At 51.9% G+C, this 14,756-nt stretch overlaps 1 protein-coding gene across 1 annotated transcript in view; it reads right to left on the bottom strand.

Moving 5' to 3' along the window:
• Nucleotides 1-234: 234 nt before the first annotated feature.
• Nucleotides 235-14,756, bottom strand: part of LOC100905298 (Ca(2+)/calmodulin-responsive adenylate cyclase) — a 29,861-nt gene continuing 15,339 nt past the window's right edge. Inside the window, exons 9-24 of the mRNA XM_029112473.1 lie at nucleotides 14,266-14,424; nucleotides 13,799-13,833; nucleotides 13,530-13,674; nucleotides 13,266-13,363; nucleotides 12,961-13,138; nucleotides 12,363-12,455; nucleotides 11,918-12,117; nucleotides 11,688-11,766; nucleotides 11,366-11,527; nucleotides 10,985-11,230; nucleotides 3,633-4,056; nucleotides 3,234-3,456; nucleotides 2,827-3,060; nucleotides 1,827-2,020; nucleotides 892-1,177; nucleotides 235-799 (exon numbers count right to left, since the gene is read on the bottom strand). Coding sequence (XP_028968306.1) covers nucleotides 235-799; nucleotides 892-1,177; nucleotides 1,827-2,020; nucleotides 2,827-3,060; nucleotides 3,234-3,456; nucleotides 3,633-4,056; nucleotides 10,985-11,230; nucleotides 11,366-11,527; nucleotides 11,688-11,766; nucleotides 11,918-12,117; nucleotides 12,363-12,455; nucleotides 12,961-13,138; nucleotides 13,266-13,363; nucleotides 13,530-13,674; nucleotides 13,799-13,833; nucleotides 14,266-14,424 — 3,321 coding nt within the window. The remainder of the gene's footprint in view (nucleotides 800-891; nucleotides 1,178-1,826; nucleotides 2,021-2,826; nucleotides 3,061-3,233; nucleotides 3,457-3,632; nucleotides 4,057-10,984; nucleotides 11,231-11,365; nucleotides 11,528-11,687; nucleotides 11,767-11,917; nucleotides 12,118-12,362; nucleotides 12,456-12,960; nucleotides 13,139-13,265; nucleotides 13,364-13,529; nucleotides 13,675-13,798; nucleotides 13,834-14,265; nucleotides 14,425-14,756) is intronic.

Below are 14,756 nucleotides of genomic sequence, written 5' to 3' on the forward strand. Positions count from 1 at the left end.
GCTTGAACGAAGAGACGGTGACGCGAATGAGACAAGGCAGAACAGATCCCGCCGAGTCTATGCATAGCTTGTTGGTATCCGAATTACTCCGTTGAATCGAGACGACCAGGTCGCAACGGTGTCCCGCACGTCCCGACGCTCATGTAGGGTATTGGTTCCTAGTTTGTTTGGGTAGGCCGTGGAACGATTCGCTTTCCGCCATTATACTGGGACTCCGAAACTCAAGGCGGAATTTCAGGTCGTCTCGTTGTTTGGAGCAGACGGGGCGGCACTCATCGATTTCGGCGACTGCTTCCTCCCGTTCGACAGGGGATTTTGCTCTTTCATTTGCAGCGTTTCAGTGAGCTTTTTCAAGAAGGGTTGTCCTTCGAAGAAATGTCCGACATCTTTTTCGTACAAGAGATCCTGTTCGCTCTCGGTCATCGCCGCCTCTGCGCCTTGGAGTTTGCTGAAGCCGGCTTCGAACTCGTCAGAATCGTAGACGAAGTCTTCGTCGTCATTCAGAAGTCGGCTGTGTTCGGAGTCTATGGAGTCTTCTGTGCGTCTGGAACTTCGTGAACTGCAGCCGTCTCTGGATGATTCCTCTTCTAGCTCCGGGAAATCGTTCTCTCCCGCGAGAGCCATCATAGAACTACCTCCTTCAGAGCGGATCTCGTCGTCCCAGAGAGACTCGGAATGCGAATCAAGATCCGAGTTCATAAGGGGCGCGGTGGAGTCACACGACGCTTGTTGGGCGCGCCGTAGAAGTTTTGACGGACGAATCGACGAAGTAGCTGCGGGAACAGGGAGCGACGCTTGTCTGCAAGTATGTTCGGGAGCTCTGAGAAAACTGAAGGAATGACGCCGCGCCGCGCACAAAAATATCGATCAGCCACTTCGGAGAGAACCTACCTGAAGAGAGGCAACGCTGTTTGAGTTTCGTCTCCAGACCGAGCCGCGCAGGAGCTCTTCAAACTGGCAGATCTCGACGACCTAGATCCGGGAGGGCTGAACGACGCGAAGGCCATTCTATTCCCGTCGTCGTCGAAACGGTGTTTTGCCGCCCGAGGATGGATACGCATCGAGCCGTCATCGTACGTGACGTCGCTGGCGTTCGATCTAGTTGGGCTAAGTTTCACAACTTCGGCCTGTCGTGATTGCTCACTCCATTCTAGCGGAGATTTAAGCTGAGATCTGCCTGCAAATCGATTACAAGTTCCGGAAACTCTCCTCGTTCCTGATTGTAGAGAGAACGCCAGAGCTCAAAACATCGGAGGAGCGCGAAGTTTTTTGAGATCCCGGGAGCCGAAGTCGGAGAGTGCGTCCAGAACATGCATGCCTCAATCTCAGCAAGCGAGAGAGGGCGCTATTTCTATAGGAGGTTTCAGCGCGTTCCATGCAGGGAGCGGGAAGCTCTCCAAGGAAAGGGGAAGTCTCCAATCGTAGATGTAAAAACTCAAGGCAACATGCAAATCACAACTCAAACTTCACGGAACGGTGCGAGTTTCGTTGATGATCCATGAAAGTTTGCGTGCACTGGCTCATGCGAGGCACCTCCCTGCAGGTTAGCTGAATTGAGTTTGAAAGCAGGAATAATTAATTCCATTCATTCATCAAGACTATGAGCTTTGATCCTCGAAAACACTCAGGAGTGAACGGAGAGTGATCGAGTCAAGGCCATCAACGGGATGGGTTAGGAATTGAAGAAAGCGTTTTCTTCTCCGGATATAAAAGAGGTTAATTTGTGTAGTGTTTGAAATTAATCCGGCGAGCCATCGCATCCTTTTCCCTGGTGCTGATAGGTTCTTTCTTAGTCCCTGTGCGGTGCGCTCAACACATGAACTCACTTATGACAGGGGAACGAGTCGTGAACGAAGTCTCTGAACAACTCGCCGCGAGGGCTGCAGACGATGAATGCCGTTTCGCTTGGGAATCATTGTTTGTACTCTCCTGTATCATTTCAGGATAGACCCACTGCAAGGCCGATGGACTGTCGCACAGCAACTCTCCCAAGGAACCCTCATTAGCGCTCATTTCCGAACTGGAACGTCCCCGAACGCTATTAGAGAGACCGTTAGACTCAAGGAACGACCGCATGCGGTCGCCCTGGACATAAACATGGTAATGGAAGATCTGATTATTTTGGAACTTGTACATATGAAAGAGATGGAGGAATGTAGGTCGGGAATCGCGGAAGTCTTCGGAAATTGAATTCCTACGGAGCTGGTAGGCTTCACAGATCCAGCGTCCGCGAAGATACCACAAGATCGAATCATAAATCGACGGAGACAAGAAAAATTCACGGTGTGAGCAGATACTCGGAGTGACGAACGCACTCCACTCGTTTCCAGATGTCAAACGCGGACTGCTTTTACGCAGGACATCCAGAGGTGACAACAGCATCATCTGAAGCAGTCTAAGGGTCACTGCTACAGGGCGCGATGCACAGGTTCATCTTCAGGGTGCGAACATGACAATGATGCACAGAACTAAAGTTTTATGTTTGGCTGCTGAGTACGCAAAGGCAAACATAAGGCGACGAGAAGGCGACGTCGATGACGCGACTCTAGATCATGATTAATGATTCTCGCAAAAACTCATAACGCATATCATAAGCCTGTTTCACGAGAGATTTCCGACCATCTGCTCTCCTGAACTTCGCCGGACAAATTCGACGCAACGTCCCGCCAATGTGGATTCGAAAAAGGCAGCGCATGGCATAGGATGACGCGGGAGTCATTCCGGGCACGCAGATCTCGAAACTCAGCTGAACGCGCGTAGAATGAGGTTCCGACTCTCTTCCAATGGAATAGCTGATGTTTTGTATGTTCTGATAAACACACTCACCGAGTATCTTCATCCTGGGAGTCGACCGACCGGGACGTTGCAGCGTCAAAACTACACGCTGGTGTAATCTCTATCGAGATCTCACTGACGCGACGGCCTGGAGATTCCTCTTCTTGTCTCACCCTAAACTCCACTGAAGGAGACTTCTTCTCGACGAAAGACCGTGGAGGCGTTGAAGTGTTTCTGCTGCCTTTAACAATGATGGGAGCCGGAGCTGCGTATGATGGACCGGCTGGAAGAGAATTTTCGCTCCTCTTGGATACTGGGATTTGACAGAGCGGCTGCCATACGCAAAGAGCCGGTGCGACTTGGGAGACGCAACGTTGCCGTCGGGTAAACTCCAGTCGACAATGAATCACCAACCTCGGGTATCGTCGTCGGCGTCGAGTTCTTCGTCGTTTCTGAAATCGCCGTCCCCGTCCGATTCCTCGTCTACGATGGTCTGCAATACGCTACTCTGGCGCCTGGTTTTCATGGTCTGCCTCACGGGGAACACGGAGGTCTCGCAACCACTGTTGTTCCCCCAGAGGAAGTTTGGTATCGGTTGGGCGGCGGTAGCGTTGGAAGCTGATGTCGACGGTAGCGGCTCTTCATACGAGCCCGATGAAGCAGGTCTGGGCTCGAGCTCACCTGGAATGAAATTTTCTCAAACCTCTTCCTTCAAAGGATTTGAATTTCCGTCTGGTACTGATCCGACGCCCACTTGCTGTTCTCGGAACAGGAAAAATCCCCTCCCCATCGGATTCTCTTCTATTCCTCTTCTTTCTATGCTCTTGAAAGATGACCGCCGTGATAGATGAACCTACCGTACACGGTCGAGTACATGGGCTCGGCGGGCTCCGAGTATTGATTGCTCGTCAATTCGTCGTGAGTGAGCTTGCGTTGCAAAAAGTAGGTCTTCATCTTGCCCTTGCCTTTAACTTCGATTTCCCCGCGGCATTCGAAGTCGTACTGGTCCTTGAGCAGCTGGTAGACGTCTTCGGTGACTTGGCAGTTTTTCAACTTGCCGGTCGACTCCATACGGGATGCCACGTTCACGGTGTTGCCCCAGATGTCGTATTGGGGTTTTCGGGCTCCGATAACTCCGGCCACGACCGGGCCGATGTTGATACCCACTCGCAGCATGAAGGTGTTGTAGGAGTTGTCGTTGATATCTTTCAGCCGTTCCTCCATGGCGAAGTAGAGCTCAGCCAGAATTGCCATATGACTCGCCGCCGAGCTCGTGTTGCCCTGGAAGGGTGAGGAGGAGCGAGAAGCGTCAGTGATTGGGTCAGAAATACGGCGCGGCCTTCCAGGGGGGGGGGGAACTCGCGAATCAAGGAGAGAGCGTAGAGCGATTGGTAATGAGTTGGCAGTGTCCGATTCCTGTGTCGGCGCAAAGGTTCTTCGATTCCTCATTCTTATCAGTAAGTCTCACTGGCTCGGTCTGCTAACGCAGAGAGATGGGGAAACGAACGCCAAAGATAATGCAGAGTTTGCAGATCAAAAGACTCTACTGGTACAGAATCGTGGGAGAACTCTGACGGCCTTCTCTATCCATTCCCCGAAAGCTCTCCGAGAAAGGCCCGAGGAGAACGCGAGAGAAATCTGGCAGAGTAAGCCCACGCGGTGAGATGGAGCCAGAGAAGGAACGTAATCCACTTCGGGCATGGGGTTGAGTTCGTATTGAACCCTCCATGTGGAACACTTCTCAGACAGTTTCCATGGATCGCTCTGGAAACCTCTCTGGGATAGTGAGTTTGACCCCTTCACTCGGACGTTGGTCTCGGCCCCGAACACGATTGAACGATTCAGCTCACTGATCGACGACCAATCCCACGCCATCACTGTCAGCTGACGAGAGCGCTGACAAAGGGTTCGGAAGTCTCGTCTTCCATTCTCCGGTCGGAATCGACTCATTGGTTTTCACAATCAGTTCAGACCTTCTTAGTGCGCTTAGCCGAGAGCGAAACGGCGGGAGTATAACGAGAGGATCTTTCGACGCCACTGGACCGTGTGGATATTCAGTTTTGAGGCGATGCTGAGCCAATTCCTCCCGCTAAACTGCAGCGAATAGACTCGGGATGCGAGGACTCCATCTGCGGGAAGGACGAGCTCGAAAGGATTTACGCTGTTGTCGCAGGCGGAGCCCGCGGTTAGAGAGCTTCCTTTGTTGGTTAGAGGCACCTACTTCCGACTGATAGGGGGAATCTTCAGCGAGGGAACGGAGCTTCTCCTTCTTCCTTATCAGTTCCCTCAGGAGGTCAGTCTGTTCCCATTATCGGACGCATCCGAATCCCACTCGCTCTCTGTTCTCCTCGGTCCCTTCCTCCTTGTTCCGAAATCGCGACACACTGAGTCGTTCGAAGAAAGGCAAAAGACGACATTACTGGCCTCCTGAGACATCCTCATAACATTAGTATCTAAGCTATAAACTATGACCGCCCCGTGCTTTTCCCAGCCATGAGTTTACAATGAGCGATGAGAATCGCTGTAGAATCCACAGTGTACAAAAGAAAAAGGAGAATCGACTCCACTTAATGTGATCATTGATCACGTTGGCGAATTAAGCTCCGATCTCTTTTGTCGGATAAGTCGGTGAGTGCCCGCCTTGCTCCGCGAATCCGTCACAAGAAGCAATAGCTCATCGGTCGCTTCCGGGCCAAAGGAAATATCACAGGGAATAACACTTATCGGGGCGAGGTCAGTTATTTGAATGATAGGTGAAGACCCTCTAGACATCGGACTGAGCTGCGCCCGGATATTCTCATTGAGATTAACGGAAGTCGAATTCAAACCTCTCATCAAGAATGTGGAGTGCCATCCCCATCTCGCACTCTGACCGCATCAGTGTACTAACGGGAGAGGGGGTCCGAGGGGGGCATTGTCTCCTCCGAAAACATCCTGAAGCAAAGGCCGCAGGGAGGTGCGTCATCATTTTTAGCTCGTGCCCCCAGCTCCCTCCCCCGAAATCCGACTCGGCTCTCTAAAAAAAAAAACGGCCAGGGAGTGTCGTTGACACCACCGTCATTTTGCGTGGAAACGTTTGCGATCTCTCGCACTACGATCTACGATGAAGTTTCAGTTTGTTCCCGCTACAGGACTTACTTGCGCATTCAGTCTCGTCTACGCCGTGGAGTACATGAGATTGGGATGAAATGATTGGACGGTACCGTATGCGGCAGTTTCAGCGACAGTCAGTCCTCTGAAGTTAGCCCGATCTCCTCGTTCTCACCACCGAGCATGTAGGGCTCTCGCCGCAAAATAACGGGTATCACTCGCTCGACATTGGTGCTCGAGAGACTAGAGAGCACACGTTCCCCGTTACACTCCTCGCCCGGCGTCGCGCTGATTTTCCGGTTGAAGTTTTAGTCCTCGGTGGTTCGTTGAAGTCCCCACCCGTCCTTTCCTCGCCATCTCAGTTCTAGACTTGGGTCCCCTTCTCCTTGTGGATTCCCAGAACAGCGAGGGTGAGGCACAGTATTCCAACACTCACCGGATGATTGCTGGAGGCATGCATCAACTGGGTAACTATGCGTCCATTCACGAGCAGTACTCCTGCAACCCGCTCACCCCGTTCACTGGAGGCTTCAGCAGAACCTTATGCAGGAACCCTTGGTAGAAAGCGGAGGAACGACCGGTCCCCACCAGCTTCCCGGCGGAAAGGAGCCAAACCAGCACGGCTCCGACAGTACTGCCAGCACGAGTAGGTTCAGAGGGGTTCACGACTCACATTCTCGGGGAACAGCTTATCGTCAATTGCATCGTCCTTCGTGATCGTGAAATGATGGTGAGGCGCTTTTATGCGGAGACAGAGCTCACGTTTTCCGTACTCTCCGCGAAGTCCACTAATCAATCCACACTGCTTTCCGAAGGAGCTTCATCTAATATTCAACCCTGCGACCCGGTAGCAAATCGATTTCAGACGGGACTTTCCTCTCATCTCGAACACTCGGCCTCGCGAATCGCGACTCGTAACTTCGTCTCGGCATCTACCCCTCGATCGATTCGTCCAGCTCAAGGAGTTGTGTCCCGCGTTCGATCCCACCACGAGCTTTGTTTCCGCTCTCGAAGTTTTCGCACAAGTTCAGAATCTCCTGAGAAGATCCTCCATCCACGCGCTATCCGGAACTAATTCAGGTGCACCCAGGACTCACTCTCGGGGACCTTCAGAGATCCCAAGGCTGACCACCGGGGTTGAATGGCACATACCTCCGTGAATTCCTTTCGCATTGGTGCATTCAAGTACTTGACCCTGTTCTGAACGACACAACCTATCGGGTCGCGAAGCGCCTCGAATTTCGTTGAATGGAGAACGCAGCGAATCGATTCGACCCCCCGAGCGAGATCGAAGGCGTCTTCATGTCAAAAGCTGGGCACGCCACTGTCTGATCGTTCGGGTCCCGTCCCACAGACTGGTGCACCGCGAATGATTCCAGCCCAATAACCACATCTATCTGTGCGATGATATACCCGCTAGATACGAGCCGTACACAGATCATTCGCCTGCACCTCATCTGTCATGACCTCGACAGAGCTCGGGCTCGCAGAGCTCTCGCCAGCTGAGCTGCGATCGGTGCTCGAGCACTCGACGAATTGGTTCCCTACGGTCATCCGCACGAGGTCGGTCCTAAGGACTAAGACGGAGCCGGAGTCAACGCACTGCTTCTAGGACATGGGCGCGCGCTCTTTTGCTCCGGGCTTAGATGATCGAACGTATGTACGTACGTCGGTAGTTCGGTCGAGAGGACGAGCTCGTCGAAGATGTTCATAACACGAAGCCCATGGAGAGTCGGACCATTAAACCTAAGTCATTTTCTTCACTCTCCGGGCGCCGTCAGGGGATTAAGCTCGCCAGCAGTAGACGAAACGTCGAAAACTCGGGACCTGGAAGTGGCGCCTCGACGTATCCACCGCGGATTGACTGAAGTAGTCTGTGCTCTTCAATTACGATCTCCGCCCTGCAAAAACCTCAGACCAGAATGATGGTTGCGGAATCCGTCCGCTGACCTTGAGACACCTGTCTTGACCTTGGACGCTGGCAGCCCTCGCATGACGCCCCCGTCATTTGGGCTGTTCGGCAGAGTACGCAATATCTACGAGGAGCGCGCTCCCCGGTTGCGAAACGGTAAACGCTCCCGTAGAAGCTATGCGAAACGAAAACGAAAACCCCTGGAGCGGAAGAACATGAGCGGGAGAAAAACACTCTCGGGAAGACTAATGTAATCCGGGAGACTGCTTCCAGCGATGGTAGGGCTCCCATGATCGATGAACAGCTCGCTTTTCAACAAGAGAACAACGACTGCGAAAAGCCGGATCGCACACAAAAGACCGGGAGACCCGCTGACTTTCAAGCCTTTGATCCGAGACTCGGATCTCCTAATTATTCCGTTCGCACGGATAGGTGCCTCCGGCAGTTCGGCACACATGGCTCATCGGGCCGCGTCGTAAATCATTACAGCGTTTTCCTCCTGTTCTACGCGCCGCCTAATGACATCTGGTTTCCCTCCCGTACTCGCGTCTCTCGTCTCCAGATCCATTGAGACTCTGCATCGATGAATCGACGCCGCACGATCGTCTAAATTGAGTACGATTCTCTCGACGTACAACTGTTTCGAAGAGTTCCCCGAGCACATTTCCGCTCCGCGGAATCACTTCGATTGCCTTTCACAAAAAATAACGAGAGTCTCAACCGTTCTTGCTCGTCAATGATGAATTTCCTGCCCTCCCGACATCTCTCAGAACTCATTGAGAACGTGGTCGTCAGGATTACGCACCTCCATAGCGTAATTCTGTGTCAATGACCGTCGCGATCGGAGAGATCCTTGGTTTTCAATTTCCAATTCGTCTGCGCTCATGAAAGGATCGTAGGAGGTGTTTCCCGACTGTTCTACAATTCTATGATATGTGGACCATGGGCAGTAGCCGGGACTGATGCGAGAGAACCATTGTGTGAGGCAAGATCCGCCCCCTTATATCCGTTTGCGACGTGGACGGCTCAGTGAATTCAATTCGAGTTTCGTTGAGGGCAGGCTCACATTGAGTTTTTCCGGGAAAGAAAAACAGAATGAGTATTGTCATGTGCCCCGGGAAACTTTCGTGCTTCAGCGGATGTCGAGAATAACGGCGCGGCGTCGGGAGCTATTATAGCGGTAATGATACTCCAGGTGAGTGGTCGACTTGTCCAAGCTCGGAAAGAGGTCACGCGATTCGTTGACGCGTATAAAGCTCCGGCTCCCTCTGGCAACTCCTACATTCAGCCCTGTTAGGATGACTCGCATCATGAAACTATCACTATTACTCGGAGTGCTCATCGTAGTCTCGGCTCTGGCCGATGCCGTTCCTGGTGGCGGTTCCGGAGAGGACGGTGCAGCAAACGGAGACGGTGGCGGAGCGGGCTCCAGCGGTCCCGGAGCGACACCGGGAACGCCCCCTGGATCCACCGGGGGACCGAGAGGAGAAGGGGCTGGCAAAGGTGGAAGACGTCGCTGAGGAGATTTCGATCTTCGATTTCGAGATCTTTTCCAAACAGAGCAGTGTCTGCGATTCTCGTCCTCCCGCGCATCCTATCAGTGCCGAGCTGAATAAAAACGATGAGGTTTTTCCTCCCGGCCATCGGCGCATTGACAAGGGAATCTTGCATTTCTCCAGCGAAAAAGTCCGTCTAGAATCGGAGCCCCTCTGAGCCTGAGTAGGTCCATCGCTCCGATTTCCCTCTCTGAGGATGAAGCGGTCCGAGGACAGGTCGGTGACAGATCTGTGGTCTACGGAGCCGCTTATACCAACGACGGGTAGGAGACTTCTGAGTTGGAATAATCGATGGCGAATAATCCCAGATACTTCGTGGAATGTTTATTGGTCATGGCTGTAGTTTGTCTCCGGGTGCGTCTTATTTACCGTGGGTTTTTTCTCCGAAGAGGCCCTTCCCTGACAAGAATACCTCCCCGTCACGAAGTTGGAAGCGTTTTCAATCCTCCGGCTGTTGATTCCGTCAAGAATCAGACTCGACATTGCGCGACCTGGTCCGGCGGAAGGGAAGGATACCGTTTGACCTACCCTTTGGAGTAGACACCATTGTTTACCCAAAGCAATCAATGCACACGAGCACCCGGCTCGAGAAAAATTGGACGGTCACAAGATCCGTACTATTCCAACAGTATACCTGCCAGGGAAGCAGTCCCCAGGCCGAGGGGCCTTTCTTCACGGGGTGTTTTGATAAATGATCCGGCAAGTCGGAATCAGCCATGTTTCCGGCTTGAATGAGTAATGAGTTCCCCCAAAGAATGGATCGGATATGGGCATTTAGCGTCCGTCTCGAAAAATAATTATCACGAATCTTCCTTTCGCGAAGATTTCCTTAGGAAGCGAAAACATATAGATCTCTATGAGCATTCCGGGAATGTCTGGCGATAGCTAGAGAATTTTGCTCACTCCAAGCGCCACGAGCTCGAAGCCCCCGAATCGGAATGATATCGACACTCGCCAATTTCCTCGCTGGTAGTGTCTCACAGAGTCGGTGTCATTCTCACGGCAGGCAGCGAAATGCGTCGCGGGAACCCGCAGGCGAAAAAAAGTTCCCAGAGCTGCCAACAGTTTGCCTCAGTTGGTGGAAGGGAAATCTGTTCGGGGTACTCGTCGTTTTGTGGCTCAATTAAGTACTCATTTCGGCAGACGATGAGTATGCCCTCGGGAGATGCCGGGAAGAGGCTTTCCTCCTCGTCCTAGGGCAAGTGGTCTGATTATCCATCGACTTCTATGGGGAGTCATCCTGTCTCCAGGTCACTCTCATAGAAGAGTAGAGATAGCTCGATGGCCAACGATAATGAATATCATACGCTGCGAAAGTTGTCGCGAGTCTGCGAATCTTGTCGAGTCGTGAGCGGGAATCAACACTCTTGTTGGAGAGCCCATGCTCGTTCGAGGGAGGGCAACAGCAAGTTGTTCGATCGAAAAAGCTTCGGAATTGTTCCTGCTGGGAATACACGAACAAATCTGAATGACCCCGCGGCTGATTTTGGCCGTCGCGTGGCGAAGTATCCCGCATGGCCGCAGAATAAATTCTGACGATCACCGTTCTCACTACGTATCAAATAGGTATCCAGGGACTCCTTCGAGACTCGCAAGAACGCTAGCGTTCAATACTGTCGGAGAGGGGAGGCGATGTATTTGACGGACTAACCTGGATTTGATACTCGGGCTTGAGACCCACGGCGCACATGAACGTTGAGCCGATCGTCTTGATTTTCTCGACGCAAATGAAGCGATCGTCGTCGAGCAGAAGGTCAAACTCGGCGATGATTTCGTTGAGCAGTCGTAAACACTCCATTCCCAGTCTGTTTCCGTCTAGTTCCATGTAGAAATCGGCGTAGTTCGGAATGGACGCAAACATCACTCCCGCGACCTTGTAATACTGATGGTAAAGCTCCTGTTCGAAAAATGCATTCCGTTTGAGACATGTCCACCTAAACCTCAGCGGCTACTCAGCGTTTCCTAGGCGCCGCGGCTTTCCGATGGTGGTCGGCACAGAGCCGCTCGAACTCTCCTCATCGGTGGTACTCACCATATTGCTTGGATTGTGATTTCTCAGAAAGTGTATGGCGACGTGCGATGGCAGCAAATTGAAAAGGATTCTTCTGTTCGATTCTTTGAGATTGTGCATTCCTTGTTTCTCGTCGTTGGCTTGCGCGTTCCAGAGAAAGTCCAATCGCTGTGATCGTTCGACCTTGAAATCCAACTCTGCGTGAGTATTTCGACTGTTCCATTCGCATTCGAACACTGCGGAGAGCACTCGGGCCCCGCGGAACGCGTCCGAGTCACATTGATGGAGTTCCAGCTTCAAACACCAAGAAGTCCTAGCTACGAGCGCGACTCTCCGAACTCACCTGTCGGGCTTGGAACAGAACGGCCAGCCAGGCAGTCACGATCGCCAAGACTCCGTCAATATTGAGGGGGACATTTGGACTGCGGAGAATATTGCATTTTTCTCAAAATCCATCGGAACGAGGTGGAGATAGTTTCCGAGGTTCCGACCTCCTCCGAAGCGGAAGTTTCCGCGTGGAGACGACTCGACCCGACTTCATGGCCCGGTCGAATATGGTTCGAATCTACTCACTGGGTTTGCTTATCATAGCATGTAAAGAGATCCCGTTGCGTCGTCTGCATCATCGACGCGAAAAGTACAGCCATGCTCGTCGTCAGGATTGCTTTGACAGGAAACGGCAGACGAACGAACACGCCGACACTCAACATGCAGAGCACAGCAGACAGGTAGATATATTGGGGTAAAGCACAAACCCTGTAATCGACCGAAGCCTCGTGTTATACTACCATATTGGCAACAGCAGCTGCTGCTCGCCCAAATATACACCCGTCAGCAGAGGTGCTCTCGGTGATCTCAAGGTCGAGTTGCACTGCTCTCCGCCGGACCTTAGTGCCGCGGGATCGGATCGCGGTTCGTTCGAAATTCTTGCTCGACTTCCAGATATCATGTCGTATAAGGATCAGGCGATGACGGAAGCTACAAACCTGTGTGGCTCACGCAGGATTGAGGTTCTCACTGTGGGCATATCCGTGACGTTCGAAGAAGTGGATCCGTTCGTGGTCCCTCCGTAGAGACTGCCACAGCTTTCCGTGTCAGCATAGCACGTCAGCTGAAAGGGGGTCGCCGCTCAGTACCTCGAAGGAACAATATAATTCACCGGAGTTTGCGTCCGATAACACAACGAGTTGCTCATGGATTATACTCCATCATAATACTGGGGAATATTCCACCACGAGAACTTGGTCCCGAAGCGTCAGACAGACGAGCGATCCACGGCAGGCTTCCGGAGCTCCCCGCCCCCGACACCCCCGAACTTTGATATCGAAGGACTCCGCCCCGCCCTCCTGGCCCCAGACAGTATCCTTGCATTGAGGGCTATGACGTCGTCATTTCGTCAAGGGTCCATTTGCATCCGGAACGTCCCATCGGTTTCGCGAGTCGAAGCGATCTGCATTCCACAGGCGCAGTATCCCATTGCGACAGACATCATTGGATACTCCAGCACGTTCCCCGATGAATCCGTATCGGTCGTAGAATCCCAACCCTCGGTGCGTATCTATACGTCGATATACATATACCTAGAGAGATAACTTCGTTTGGAAATCGGAACTCACAACGTTGAATTGGATCGTTCCGTAGATGAGCATGATGGCGACCACAGAAGCGAAAAGCCGGAAAATCGGTTTGAAAAATCCACATTTCAGGAGACCGAGGCGAGAAACAAATATCAAAATCAGGAGCAGGCTGATCCATGATATCGATACCACGGAGAAAATGAGGAGTAGCACTGTCCTGGAATCCAGAACATGAATCGATTGAGAAAACGTTCTGATCCGCCGCGTTTGTTCGTGTATTTTTTTTAAGTTCCCGTACATCATCTTCGAGCTCCAGAGCCTTCCTAGAGCGCAAAGCTACTCACCCGGGGAGTATGAGGAGATGTATGCAGGACAGGATAATTGAAATACACAACGCCACAACCAGACTGCTCACTAGACACGGGTCCCGGTCCCGCTGATACTGCAATACGAAGGCGCTGCTCAGTATCACATGGCTGTCTACGGGTTCGCTCAGGAAGAAAGGACGAAGAGAACGGGAAGTTCTTCGGAGTTCGCTATGAGCAGCTCAAGCCGTACTATCCGAGAGCGCTGCCCTGGGAAGTCTAGCAAGACAAAAGCTCACTTACACGTCGTTCCATTTCGAATTTGTCGAACCAGAGCGTGATGGGGTTGATGTGGTTCGATCCTTCATTCTCGTTGGAACGAGCATTCAAAGCTTGCGACAGGAATCTATTTATCCGACTCGTTGGCTGATTACTGAGCGATGAACCTCTGCGGAAGAGAGAATACGACGAACTTCAGCTTTCTCATGATTAGTACCCTCTCGGAGAGCATTAGAGATTTTTCTCCGCATGCGGTGACGTCGGATATCTGTCGGATATCTGAAGCGGCTCACCTTCTGAAGGCTTCGCGCAATCGAGTAATTTTATTCTGGAACATATGATCGACGCGGTTAGAAACGAACTCCTCCTTTCCCGATTGGGACATCTAGTAGGGCGACGCTCGACAAGAATGAGAAGTTTGACAGGGTGTTAGAGGGTTTCGAATAATGTCCGTAGGAGTGATCAATATCAGGGACGAATATTTTCCCGGAATTTCAATTTCGAAATCAATTAGGTATTCTGTGGTTGATATCTCTCCCTGAACTGGAGAGAAGAGAATATTGTCCCGATAGCTGACTGAAGTGCGTTTAGCTCACGATGTGATGAGCCACTCTTTCGGCGAAAGCAAAAACGGCTGTCAGTGCGTAGGATAGAGCGGAACATATCGCTGATGTGGCTCGACGCGAAAACCCTATCATATTCACGAAAAGATGAGGTTCTCAGGAATCGGTTATGCGAGTAATTCAAAAATTCCTCTAACCTTTTTCACTTTGGTTGTCCCTGGAAGGAGAGGATTCTGAGCGGTTTGACCCGCGTCGCTGTGATCGGACCGAGCGTGGAAGTCGGAGGCGCCGACATCTGCGAAGCTTTCCGGTTGGCGTCGAGCCAGCCCATTGACCACTTGCGCGAAACCGCCCTGCTGATCAATCTTAATTAGGATGAGTTCTAGAGTTTGGGATGAGAATGTATCATATATATTCATACTGATCCCCAAACTAAACCGGGGCGGCGAAACTTGCGGCACATCTGGGCCGGCACGAATGGCCCGCAGAAGTCCACTCAATCGTCATACATATTCCTATATATCAACGTATATAATTTTCCCGCGCAAAAACTCCTGATATTGGGCTCGTTGGAAGCGGAGAAACAAGAACGCGGTCGCGAATGAGCAATTTCCCCAAGTCTGACCCTGATGACCCCCTCTCGAATAGACGTAAATCACATTTCTTTTCGTAGCTTCCTACTTTAATC

The sequence above is a fragment of the Galendromus occidentalis genome, unplaced genomic scaffold, assembly GCF_000255335.2.
Source record: "Galendromus occidentalis unplaced genomic scaffold, Mocc_1.1 scf7180000077508, whole genome shotgun sequence".
NCBI classification, from domain to species: Eukaryota; Metazoa; Arthropoda; class Arachnida; order Mesostigmata; family Phytoseiidae; genus Galendromus; species Galendromus occidentalis.